The following is a 14,196-nucleotide window of genomic DNA, read 5'->3' on the forward strand; positions in this document are numbered from 1 at the left end:
CCTACCCCTGAGCTAAACGGCTTCCTTTTGTTGTTGAATCTTTGTTCATGTTACTGTTCTATCACTTACATAAATAAGAAGTGGTAACAGAGCCATCTGTTCCATATTCATCTGGGTGAAGTACAGTGTCACCTTTTCCAAGCAGGAGATGGATATTCCACAAATGCTTGTGACTTTCTTTGTTAATGTTGCTCCACTGTCGAATCATAGCTTTTTCTTTGAACAATTGCAAAATGTTTAAAATTAGCTTTGTCAAGGGCAGGTCATGCATTAGGAACCTGACTGGATTCTTTGAGGATGTAATAAAACACATTGATGGCGGTAGAGCAGTGGATGTAGTGTATATGGATTTCAGTGAGGCATTTGATAAGGTTCTCCGTGCGAGGCTCATTCAGAAAGTAAGGAGGCATGGGATCCAAGGAGACCTTGCTTTGTGGATCCAGAATTGGCTTGACCCCAGAAGGCAGTTGTGGATGGTTCATATTCTGCATGGAGGACGTTCCAGAGGGATCTGTACTGGGACCCCTCCTCTTTGTCATTTTTATAAATGACCTGGATGAGGAAGTAGAAGGGTGGCTTAGCAAGTTTGCTGATGACACAAACGTTGGGGATAGGTGCGGATAGTCTGGAGGGTTGTCAGAGGTTACAGCGGGACATTGATAGGATGCAGAACTGGGCTGAGAAGTGGCAGATGGAGATCAACCCAGATAAGTGTGAAGTGGTTCATTTTGGTAGGTCAAATTTGAAGATAGGATATAATATTAATGGTAAGACTCTTGGCAGTGTGGAAGATCAGCGAGATCTTGTGGTCCATGTCCATAGGACACTCAAAGCTACTGCACAGGCTGACAGTGTTGTTAAGAAGGTATATCGTATATTGGCCTTCATCCACCATGGGATTGAGTTCAAGAGCCGTGAGGTAATGTTACAGCTATATAAGACCCTAGTTAGACCCCACTTGGAGTACTGTACAGAGAGAGTGCAGAGGAGATTTACAAGGATATTGTCTGGATTGGAGAGCATGGCTTATCAGAATAGGTTAGGTGAACTTGGCCTTTTCTCCTTGGAGCAATGGAGGATGAGAGGTGACCTGATAGAAGTATATAAGATCATGAGAGGCATTGATCGTGTTGATAGCCAGAGGCTTTTTCCCAGGGCTGAAATGGTTAACATGAGGGGGCATCATTTTACGGTGCTTGGAAGTAGATACAAGGGGGATGTCAGAGGTAAGTTTTTCCACACAGAGAGTGGTGGGTGTGTGGAATGCACTGCCAGCGAAGTTGGTAGAGGCAGACACAATAGGGTCTTTAAAGAGACTCTTAGGTAGGTACATGGAGCTCAGAAAAATAGAGCGCTATGTGGTACGGAAATTCTAGGCAGCTTCTAGAGTAGGTTACATGGCTGGCACAATATTGTGGGCTGAAGGGCCTGCAATGTGCTGTAGATTTTCTATGTTTCTATTTCAGGCTGTTTCAGTGCAAGTGTGGTGGTCAGAATACTTGGACACATCTGACAGTATTTTTTGGGGAAAGCTCATGTTTATAAAGGTATATCATGAGAAGAAATTGAAAATGAAAAATTAAATTTCACTTCACTGTGATGAATTGAAGGGGAGCCAGAGATGTTTGATGCCACTCACCTAATCCATGATACGACATTTTATTCCCTCTGTATTTTAAGTTCACATTTTCAATAAAGGACAATCATTTTGTCAACCATAATAGTAATATGAGTCCTCTACATCTCCTCTGTGCACCATTGTGCCATTAAACAAGTGAGTCTGATCACGTGCCTCAGTTCACTTCACTGTGCAATCCCCATCTTCTTTGAATTCAATGCGCCCAACAGACTGTCTGCTTCACCCTTCCATGTACTTAATGAGTGGAGAATGGAAGTGCTGAAGGGTAGACAAATCTAAAGACTTACAGTCTACACTTTAAAGAAAATGCTTCTTATCTCAGCACTAACGTTGTGATGAAATTATATCCCAGCTCCCGAATTAGCAGCAGACTTTTTAATGCCAATAAACTTTGGTGTAGGTGATGGCTTTAGTGTTCTCAACTCAATCCATCTGCACATTTGAGAACACCACTGATTTCAAAGTTCAAAGTAAATTTTATTATCAGAGAACATGTATGTCACCACATAGAACCCTGAGGTTCATTTTCCTGTGGGCATATTCAGCAAATCTATAGAGTAGTAACTGTAAACAGGATCAATGAAAGATCAACCAGAGTCTAGAAGACAACAAACTATGCAAGTGCAAATATAAATAAATAGCAATAAATAACAAGAGCATTACATAAAAAAATAAAGAGTCCTTAAAATGAGATCATTGATTATGATCACTCTCTGTGTGAAAAACTTACCTCTGACACCCCTCTTGTGCCTACTTACAATAGATGAGTGCAGTTGTCCTCTTTTGTTCAAGAGCCTGATGGTTACGGGGTTGGAACTGTTCTTAGGCTCTTGTACCTTCTATCTGATGGTAGCGGCAAGAAAAGAGCATGGCCTGGGTGGTGAGGCTGCTTTCCTACGACAGTGTTTCATGAAGATGTGCTCAATGGTTGGAAGGGCTTTACCTATGATGTACTGGAATTTGTCTATTTTTCTCTGTTCACTCAACAATTTGTTTATAATGGTGAATTTAATGTACTTTATTAATCTATTTATTGTTCATATACAGAGAGTGGACATTAATGGCAATGGTTGTATTTATTATCTATTCCTACTTGCCCCTATACGTATAACTAGGTATGGAGCCATAAGTAAACTAGACCAAGTAAGGACAGTAGTTTTCCTACCATTGAAGGAAATTAGTGAACCAGATTGGTTTCCATAGTCAATAGACAATACACAATAGGTGCAGGAGTAGGCCATTCGGCCCTTCGAGCCAGCACCGCCATTCACTGTGATCATGGCTGATCAGTATCCAGTTCCTGCCTTATCCCCTAACCTTTGATTCCACTATCTTTAAGAGCTCTATCCATCTCTTTTTTGAAAGCATCCAGAGACTTGGCCTCCACAGCCTTCTGGGCAGAGCATTCCATATATCCACCACTCTCTGGGTGAAAAAGTTTTTCCTCAACTCTTTTCTAAATGGCCTTGCCCTTATTCTTGAACTGTGGCCTCTGGTTCAGGACTCACCCATCAGCGGGAACATGCTTCCTGCCTGCAGCGTGTCCAATCCATTAATAATCTTATATGTTTCAATAAGATCCCCTCTCAGCCTTCTAAATTCCGGAGTATACAAGCCCAGTCGCTCCAATCTTTCGACATATGACAGTCCCGCCATCCCGGGAATTAACCTTGTGAACCTACGCTGCACTCCCTCAATAGCAAGAATGTCCTTCCTCAAATTTGGAGACCAAAACTGCACACAGTACTCCAGGTGTGGTCTCACCAGGGCCCTGTACGGCTGCAGAAGGACCTCTTTGCTCTTATACTCAATTCCCCTTGTTATGAAGGCCAGCATGCTATTAGCTTTCTTCACTGCCTGCTGTGCTTGCATGCTTGCTTTCAGGAAACTACATGCTCACCATTCCTGACACTTGTATTATTATTACAGATACAGGTGTCCCCGCTTTTCGAACGTTCGCTTTACGAAACCTCACTGTTATGAAAGACCTACATTAGTACCCTGTTTTCGCTTTCAGAAGGTGTTTTCACTGTTATGAAAAAAAGCAGCGCGCGAAAAAAGGCAGCGCGCACCCCGAGCAGCCGCTGTCCCGCGGATTCTCGCCGGCATTGCTTTAACACGTGCTTGTGAGCAGCCATTAGCAAGATGAGTTCTAAGGTATCGGAAATGTCTGAAAGAGCTCGTAAGGGTGTTGCACTTAGTGTAAAACTAGACATAATTAAGCATTTCGATTGTGGTGAATGAAGTAAGGACAATGTGAGTTTGGCTTGTGGAAGCTGACGAACATGATGTTGAAGAGGTTTTGGCATCCCATGACCAAGAACTGACAGATGAAGAGCTGATGCAATTGGAAGAAAAAAGGATAACAATCGAAACCGAATGAGTAATGATAAAGTACGACTTTAATTTTGAAAGGGTACGTCGGTTTAGGAGATATTTGCAGGATGGGTTGAGTCCTTACAAAGAACTGTGTGATAGAAAAATGCGCGACGCTCAGCAGTCAAGCAAGCCTTCCACATCAGCCACAGCAGACGACGAACCTCGACCTTCGACATTGAGGTGGGCAGTGATGGGAGAAGATGAGCTGCCTGCTCTAATGGAAACAGACGACGAGATGACACCCCAGTGTCCCACCACCCCAACACCCAGGCCGCGGACAGATACTGTACAGATTCATGGAGAATGCAGCAGTAGCCGGGAGGCACACAGCACATCTTTAAGAGAAAAGCCAGAATAAACATGCTAATTACTTAGGTGCTGCCGATACATAATTGTCGGCCCAGATCAGAGGCGACGCAATCGGAAATCGGCACTGATCTGGGCGACAAATACGTGTCGGGCAGCACCTAATTAATTAGCATGCTTGTTTCGGATTTTTTCTTAAAGATGAGCTGGATGCCTCCCAGCTACCGCTGGACCCCTGCGTGCCTCGCGGCAAGATATCCCTCGGCGGCCCGGAGGGTGGGGGCCACTGCACCACCCCAACTCCGACTCAGCCTAACACACCATCATCAGTGTGCTCGGCGCTGAACCAATTCCGGTAAGTGATACTACACTGTACATACATTATTTCTACTTTATATAGGCTGTGTATTTTTACGTGTTATTTGGCATGATTTGGCAGCTTCATAGCTTAAAGGTTACTGGAGAGAGTGTTTTTGCCAACAGCGCTTGTGTGAGATTTTCTGCCGGCAGCGCTTGCGTGAGATTTTCGCTACGGAGAATGGTTCAGTAATGATTGTGGAGAAGTATTTCTACTTTATATAGGCTGTGTATTTATCATATCATTCCTGCTTTTACTATATGTTACTGTTATTTTAGGTTTTATGTGTTATATGGCATGATTTGGTAGGTTACTTTTGGGTCTGCGAACGCTCACAAAATTTTCCCATATAAATAAATGGTAATCGGTTCTTCGCTTTTCGACATTTCGGCTTACGAACCGTTTCATAGGAACGCTGTACCTTCGGATGGCAGGGGAAACCTGTAGACTTATTTTCATTTAAATTTTGTAGGAATTCATATTTATTTCTCTGAATAAATGGTCCATCAAGCTGGAACCTCACCATCCTGGACTTGCCTTCTTCACATTACTACTATTGGGGTGGAGGTACAGGAGACTGAATATCCACACTTGATGTTTTAGGGCCAGCTTCTTCCCGTCTGCTATCAGATTTCTGAATGATCCACAAACCCATGAACACTCCTTCGTAATTCTTTTCTTTTTGCGCTATTCATTTATTTTGCAACTTATTGAAATGTTTACGTGTTGCACTGTGCTGCTGTCACAAAGCAACAGATTTTACCACTTTGTCAGTGATAAATAAACCTGATTTTGGATCAAGAGGATTCAGAATGAAGTACACCTGTTCCAAATTTTCATCCTCTCCATCCATCTTCCTAATGAATACTAACAAGAAATGGTCATTCAGGACATCACACATATCCAGAGTAGCACACACAAAATGTTGGAGGAACTCGGTGGGTCAGGCAGCATGTAGGAGGATGAATAAACAGTCATCCCTTTATCAGCACACATACCTGCTGGTTCCACACAAAGACTTCCCCTTTGGTCCTTGTGAGCACCTACTCTTTCCCAGCTACCCTTTTCCTTCTACTGTAACATATTTATAAAAGTTTTGTAATTTCCTTTAATTCTTCTAGCCACTTCTTTTTATTTCCCTTTTTTTCTCACTAATTTTTTTCTTAAGATCTCTCCTATATCCTCCGTAAACCTCAAAGGACTCAGAAGAACTATATGCCATACCAGATTTATATCTATTTCCCTGGCTTTTGACTCTTCATTATTTATATCCTTCAATAAAGTCTTTTCTCAATCTCCTCTGTTCCAAAGGAAACCCCAGCGCTTCTCATACCACTGGCAACATCCTCATAGATCACATCTGCACCTTCTCCAATGCAACCATGTCTTCCTTGTAAGACGGGGAACTCACCATTTACCGTCCTAACAAGCATTTTGTTCAATTTCAGTATTACTTCCTGCGCTTGTATTTTATGCCTTGGCTAATAAGGAGAGCACCCAGTTAGTAGTTTTACTACCTGTCCTAGTGGCACATCAAAGACCAGAGACAGAAACAGTGGAGAATCCTAGTTGGGTAAAGCTGTGTTTGCAGAAACTGATCTAAAGTCAGGGGAGGCACTCACTAAGAGGTTGTATACAGGCTGTCCATGGCTAACGAATGAGCTCTATCTTAACAGATGTCTGTAACTCGATTTTATCTGTAAGGCAGAAAACATACAGAAATCACCTGATAAGGTAACCATACGTCTGTGGAATTGTAATGAATAGCATCAAAAGCACATGATGCTGATGTAATTCTAGTTCAGATGTTTGTAGCAACAAACATATGTACAAATGTTGAACTTCTGAATTGAATTATATATTATCGGGGCTGGGTGGTAGGGGATGGCGAGGAAGCAGTGCACTTTTGCATGTAGTAAGGTCCAAAAATCAGGTATTTGTAAACTGGATATGGCCTGTGTAGGAGGAACGAGGATGGGATCCTCCAGGGACTTTGCAACATCGCAAGAGCAGAAAAAAAAAGCTTTTGCTCAATGCCCATAGACGGGTGAAATTACTTCATTTACTTTCAAACTTTCTTGTAATTGTCATGAATGTTCATCCATCTCTCCCATCCTTTGGGAAATCATGCATAAGAAAAGGATAAGAACCTTCTTCATTATCTTCATAAACAGTGCAAAGAAAATGATTGACTGAGCTAATATGTCTCAAAGAAGTACGAGCTGTGGTCATCTCTCATTGTAACTCTAACCTTTAAGTTACAACCTCCTTCTGAAAAACCATTGGCCAACTTTAACAATGGAAGGTTGTGTGAAGATAAACTATATGCCAAATGAATTAGTTTTAGTGGCAAAGTTTGTACCACTTCTTTTCCTGACAACTGCTAATGTTTCTATTAAGCTCTTTTGGTAGAAAATAATTGAATTTTACAGAGCAGAGTTTAAAATGGCAAATAGAAAGTAAGCAAGGGAGAAAAAGGAACATTGTGCAGTGGGAACTGTAAGAGAGGAGAGTAGAAATTTGTTTACTGAAGTTAAATATGGTTCTGTTCCAGTTCCGAAGAAGGGTCTTGGCCTGAAACAGCATCTGTTTATTCATTTCCACAGATGCTGTCTGACCTGCTGAGTTCCTCCAGAATTTTATGTGTTTAACTGAGGGTGGTGGAAAGTATTTCTGATCATTTTCTAGTAGGAAAAGTACTACAATGGAAGGATTTCATGGGTACCATGGAAGCGTAATGGTTACTGCAACACTATTAAAGCTTAGGGCATCAGAGCTCAGCACTAAATTCTGATGTCCCCTGTAAGAAGTCTGTCTGTCCTCACTGTGGAATGCATGGGTTTTCTCCAGGTGATCTGGTTTGTTCCCCCACTCCAAAGACAAACTAATTAGGAGGTTAATTGGTCATGGTAAATTGCCCCATGAATAGGCTAGGATTCAACTGGGGATTGCTAGGCGGCATGGCTTGAAGAGCTGGAGGGGCTTTTTTCTTGCAGTATCTCTAAATAATAAAAAAAATTAGATGAGATATTTGAAAAGACAGCAACTCAATAAATTTCTCATCAAAAAAAGTCAACCACGTGTTGGGAGCGTTCTTAACTGGTCAAGTGTTTCTCCCCAGTTTTCTGCTTATTTCTAGTTATCTTTTTCCCTTTGTGATGTTGTGGTCATGATGCTGACATAATTGTAACTCATTCACCCCCATCCCCATCCGAATCCATCAGAACAAACACTTCTCCAAAGCAAATGGGAAAATTTTCAGACTTTTCAATAAAACATGTTTTACAGAGTGCAAAGAGTTCATTTTGAATCAGCACTGACCTAAAAGCTAAGCTAAGCTTCCAGACTTTTCTCTCTTTCATTTTTAAAACAGGATCCATGTGGCGCAATGAACAATGGCCCAGCTGTACTACAAAAAAGCCAACTATTCTCCGTACATAGACCGGATCCCGTTGCAGATAGTGCGCGCAGAGAGTGAGCTGTCGTTGGAGGAAAAGGCTTACCTGAATGCGGTGGAAAAGGGTGATTATGCCAGTGTGAAACAGGCCCTGGAAGAGGCTGAGATCTACTTTAATATCAACATCAATTGTACAGATCCTCTGGGGCGCAGTGCACTCCTCATTGCCATTGAGAATGAAAACCTAGAGATTATGGAGCTGCTCCTCAGTTTCAGCATCTATGTTGGGGATGCCTTGCTTTATGCAATACGGAAGGAAGTTGTTGGAGCTGTCGAGCTTCTGCTGCATTATAGAAAGCCAAGTGGAGAAAAGCAGGTAATTAATTCACTTTCTTTTTGTGTCACTACATTTGAATGTTTGGTTTTACCGAAGGGGACTACGAGGTTACAGTTTGGACATCAGGATCTATACTTGACGATGGGACTTGTGTTCATGCTGTGTCTCTCCCTCAGGGCGGGATTTTCCATCATGTCCTATGCCAGCCACTTTCCAACAAAGGTTGTCCATCTGGGCAACTGGGGAGCAGGTTCCTTGAACAAACAAAAACAGAAAATGCAGCGTCTGTGAAAAGGGGAACAGTCAACATTTCACATCTTCGATCCTTAGTCAGAACTCAGAAAGAGAGAAGTGCGTTAAATTTCAGTAGGAGAGAAAGCGGAGGGAAGGATCAGTAAAACAGAGAATGTCTGTGATAGGACGAGTCCCAAGGGCTTTAGCAGCCCATTAAGATTCTTGGTCTGTGTAATGTGTCGTTTAGTGGTTAGGCGGTGGTACCTCCCTGGCAGGCTAGACTGACAGTACATGAGTAGGATAAGGAAAACTGAGCCCACAGAAAAAAAGGGAAATAATGGAATGGTGGAAATTGCAATGCATAATCTGAGGCTGCTAGGATGGAAGGAAAGGACCAGGGGAATGCTTGTTCTTGTTCTGTCCAGGAGAAGGGGTGAGAGCATCAGTGCTAGAAATAGATTTGGTGCAGTAAAGGGCTCTGTCCACTATGGTAGAAGAGAAGTCAGAATTAAGGAAGAGTGAGGAGTTGCCTTGACTACCTTATTTTCAAATGCAGTGGATGAATAGAGGCCATTTGTGTGGGGAAGTGGAAGGGGATTCTACTCTAAATACTGTATAAACTTTATAAACTTTAAAAAGTTCCATGGGAGAATAATTGGAAATGGCCTGTTCCTTTGGTACATTATGAACAGACAACAGGTCCTTGAACCAGGAAGCCCAACATTCACCATAAATTGGACCTCAGTAACATAGTCCAACAGCCAGAGCCTGGCGTACCTCATGTCTGTTCCAAAAGGACTACTCTTGGACTGTTTATAGTAGTCCTAGGGTTCAGAGCTGTGGATGAGGAATGGAGGAGTCGATGATAACTCCTTGCACTGACTTAGTGCTTCAGAGTGGGTCTGAGATGAGAAGAGGCTAAGGACCCAAGGCACATCTGAAAAATAAAATCCCATGCTTCCTCATGGGCAGCTCTTTCCTAACCAGAGCCCACTGAATACTCCTAAGTGGATGAGCCTAATCCATCCATAGTTGATGAATTCAAACCTCAGTGTAAAGCCCTTGTCCGTTTTTAACTGACCACCAAAAATGCCCCCCAAATCATCCCAAGGTTGGTGCTTTCGCTTTGATTTATGGAACTAATGAGTGGTGGCTTCCAACTTCATTGCTCATTAATCTTGAAGTTCTCAGCAAGGTAGTAAACATTACACAAAATGCTGGAGGAACTGAGTAGGTCAGGCAGCATCTATGCAGAGGAATAAACAGTCGATGTTCTGGGCTGAGAACCTTCATCAGGGCTCAGCCCAAAACATCTACTGTTTATTCTTCTCTGTAGGTGCTGCCTGACCTTCTGCGTGCCTCCAGCATTTTGGATGTGTTACTCTGGATTTCCAGCATCTGCAGAATTTCTTGTGTAGGTAAACATTGTATTCTGATTAATAATAGTGATCTTAATTGATTAAAAATATAAGCTAAATTTGCAATATAGAGAAAAATTCTTCTCTAATCAATTGCTGGGAAAAGCAAACACAAGAGTATTCAGTAAAGTTATGGTTAGCTACTAAATACTATTCCTTCTCATTTTAGTGGTAACAGGGGACAGCCAGTGAGCAGAAAGACCCGAAGAGCACCAGAAAAATATATCGGAGCCAAAAATAATCCATTGAAACTGAAGTAGCATGAAGCTAAATGGAGTAGGGACAAGAACAAAGAAAGATAAAAATAGATTCAAAATAAAATGAGTTAGAAGTTGTAGTTATACCGAGAGAGCTTAATGCAAGAGAATGCTTCTTGGCAAGGACCATAGTGAGATTGGTGCAGAGTGGGGTCTAGTATAAGAATGCGAATTTTTAATACCCTGAATAGTTAAACATGTCAGGGTAGATATACGTCATTGTCAACAGGTTGATTTACAGTCAAGTTGCCAAAGTTTGCACCCATAAGAAAAAAGCTTTATTGTTGAGTCATGATCAACTTAAACAATTATTTGTGTTAATTGATGCATTGATGCATTGGACTTCATCAATGGTGGGATTGAGTTTAGGAGCCAAGAGGTAATGTTGCAGCTATATAGGACCCTGGTCACACCCCACTTGGAGAACTGTGCTCAGTTCTGGTCGCCTGACTACAGGAGGCATGTGGAAACCATAGAAAGGGTGCAGAGGAGATTTACAAGGATGTTGCCTGGATTGGGGAGCAAGCCTTATGAGAATAGGTTGAGTGAACTCAGCCTTTTCTCCTTGGAGTGACAGAGGATGAGAGGTGACCTGATAGAGGTCTATAAGATGATAAGAGGCATTGACTATCTAGATAGTCAGAGGCTTTTTCCCAGGGCTGAAATGGCTAACATGAGAGGGCACAGTTTTAAGGTGCTTGGAAGTAAGTACAGAGGAGATGTCAGGGGTAGGTTTTACACAAGGAAGTGCTGGAGGCAGCCTGCAAGTGTCACCATACATTGCTGCCCCAACACACGGTGCCCACAGTGTTCAGCAGAACAACATAAGCAGCAGCAGCAACATCAGCAAAACAAGCCCCTTTCCTCACCCACTCATCCACTCACACAACACACATACAGACTCTGATCTTATCTCTAAAATGCATCAGGGGAGAGAAGCTGATGAGATTCTATTTTTTTGGAGTGTGTAATTGGTGCAAAATTGCTTCTTCATTCAATGGGCCTAGCAGATTTAGTTATAGGATTTTAACTCACTGGATGGCTGTTATAGACCACAGGATTCCTAGTTAACACAATATGCATAATTTTATTAACACAAAATCCTCAGGTTAAAGGGAACTTTTTATGATTAATAATATTAGCTTTACCTCATCTTACATACAAATCCTGAGCTTACATACAAACTACCAGGATTATTTCTGCACTACTTTAACTCAACCACGAATGAGATGATTCCATGAGGATGTTATTTTGGAGAGAAATTTGTCCTTAAGCATTCTAATGGCACCAACACGACACGCTAAAGCTAAGGGAAAAGCAGTTGTCAAAGATCCCAAGCCTAGTACTAGTACACAGAAATCAAATATGATTCATTTGATTGTCAACGTGTAGGGCACCAATTCAGGGAACCAACTGAATTTGCATTTTAAATGCTCAGTTTTGCAGAGAAAGTTCTAAATTCCTGCACGCTGCCCTCTTCTAGGCAAATGGAATTGACTTCACTTTAGGAAATGTGGTTGGCCGGACGAGAGTTGTCTGGGTAAAAAAGGTAAACATTGATTACAGGCTCCTTAAAGGTGTTACAGCTGGGAGGGTGTATGGGGTGTCCAGGGAGGGGTACCTCCTCTGGTAAAGGGGGTTGTCATGTTTGTTCTGGGGCATCTCACTCACCTTTGATTCCCACCAGATGCTCAGCTCTCACTTGTGACTCCAAGTAGCTGTTTGCATGTGACAGTGGCCACACCCCAGTACACCGCTTTGACAGGCGGGCTAAACCAGGTGAGGGTAGCCAGCGGACCTCATACCCTGGTGAGATAGAGACATGCCTGTCCTAACATGCAAAGTCATCTCTGATGTTCTGGGCAGCCGAGATCTATAGTGAGATCCAATAGCCGGGAAGGTGATTCTGCAATGCTCCGTGGAGATTGAAAGGCATGATAGGGCACAGAAGACATCATAGTTATCCACTGCAACCAAGGAAGACCCAGTTTGTGGTGCTTGTTCGTACTGGACCTGGGCTTCTGAGGTCAAGGGAGCCTCATGTAATGGCTTTTCCACTTTAAAAACTCTTCTGTATTGGTCTCCCGTCATCGATGGACATGACGGACAATTACCACCGCCACCAGAGAGGCTGCAGAAAGACTTAGACAGTTAAAGAGAATGAACAAAGAGATGGCAGATAGAATACAGTGTCAAGAAGTGTATGGCCATGCACTTTGGCAGAAGGAAAAAAAGCGTAGACGATTTTAAAAATAGGGAGAAAATTTTTAAAAATCTGAGGTGCAAAGAGATTTGGGAGACCTCATGCAGGATTCCCTAAAGGTTAATTTGTAGGTTGAATCAGAGGTGAGGAAGGGGAATGCAATGTTAGCATTCATTTCAAGACTAGAATATAAAAGCAAGGATGCATTGCTGAGGCTGCATACAGCACTGGTGAAGCCTCATCTGGAGTATTGGGAGCAGTTTTGGGAAACTTATTTAAGACAGGATGTGCTAACGTTGGAGTGGATTCAGAGGAGAGTCGCAAGAATGATTCTGGGATTGAAAGGGTTATCATATGAGCAGCGACTGATCACTCTGGGCCTGTACTCACTGGAATTATCAGAATCAGAATCAGAATTTAGAAGAATGAGGAGGGGATCTCATTGAAACCTATCGAATGTTAAAAGGCCTCGATAGGATGTGGAGTGGATGTTCTCCTTTGGTGGGGGAGTCTAGGACTAGAGGACACAGTCTCAAAATAGAGGGATGACCATTTAGAACAGAGATAAGCAGGAATCTCTTTAGCCAGAGGGTGGTGAATCTGTGGAATTCGTTGCCACAGGCGGTTGTGGAGTCCAGGTCATTGGGTGCAGTTAAGGTGGAGGTTGATAGGTTCTTGATTAATCAGCGCCTGAGAGCTTATGGGGAGAAGGCAGGAGAATGGGGTTGAGAGGGAAATAGGTCAGCCATGATGAAATGGCAAAGCAGACTTAATGGCCAAAAGGCCTAATTCTGTTCCTATGTCTTATGTTCTTATAGGATAACTTCTCACTACCTTTTCAAATACTGTCAATGTTGTGCACCTCAAATAGCCTCTAACAACCAAGACGAGCTCCTGGCCTTCACGTCTGGCAAAGTTATTAAGCCCAGTGGAACATTTTCTACTGACAGGAGAGGGGGCAAAAGCATGTTACTGTACTGGTGCCTGAAAGCCAGTTGCTTTGGGCAGATGGGACTTGTCAGCTGTGGTTGGCAGCTCACCTAGGAGAAGGAAAACTCTGCTATCAAACCTCTGCTGCCTTGCAGCTGTACCCGCTTATGGCAAAGGCTTTGGTAGTAAACCCTAGGAAAAATCCGGAGTTCCAGTCCCCAGGTCAGTCCTACATCGAGTTCAACCCTGACTGGCAACTGCTGCGATGCCACCGGTGCCAAACTGTATTGGTCTCTTCCATTCCTTTGGGTTCATCGGCTGCATAAAGAGGGAGAGCCTGCTGCACGGGCAACAGCTTGGTCTCCATATTGTACTGCCCTGGGTCTGGCTTGCATATCACCCATCTAACATCCATGGTCAACCTCGACCAATGGAGGGCTTCCAGTGGTAACAGCAGACAAGTCAATTCCAGTTTCGAAAAGATAGTATTAATTGACAAGTTTTGGGAAGAAGTTCTAATTCTACAGTTGGTTATTCCTAGCAATAGAAAGCACTTGTGAAAAAAAATATTGAGAAATCATCAGCTGCTTATTTTCCTTATAAAAGCTGGAAACTCTAGGTCAGTGGGCACATGGGTCAGCACTGATATTTCCAGTATATTTAATAGTGCATTTCCAATCAAGGATTCCTGGTCATGAAGGAAGGAATCTCACTGACAGAAAATAGATCCCCTTTCTA

The 14,196-nt window shown here is 42.7% G+C and overlaps 1 protein-coding gene across 1 annotated transcript in view; it reads left to right on the plus strand.

The window, feature by feature from the left end:
* Positions 1–14,196, plus strand: part of LOC134353392 (short transient receptor potential channel 5-like) — a 140,939-nt gene that overhangs the window by 23,188 nt on the left and 103,555 nt on the right. The window contains exon 2 of the mRNA XM_063061417.1: positions 8,056–8,455. Coding sequence (XP_062917487.1) covers positions 8,078–8,455 — 378 coding nt within the window. The 5' untranslated portion in view covers positions 8,056–8,077. The remainder of the gene's footprint in view (positions 1–8,055; positions 8,456–14,196) is intronic.

The sequence above is a fragment of the Mobula hypostoma genome, chromosome 10, assembly GCF_963921235.1.
Source record: "Mobula hypostoma chromosome 10, sMobHyp1.1, whole genome shotgun sequence".
Lineage (NCBI taxonomy): Eukaryota > Metazoa > Chordata > Chondrichthyes > Myliobatiformes > Myliobatidae > Mobula > Mobula hypostoma.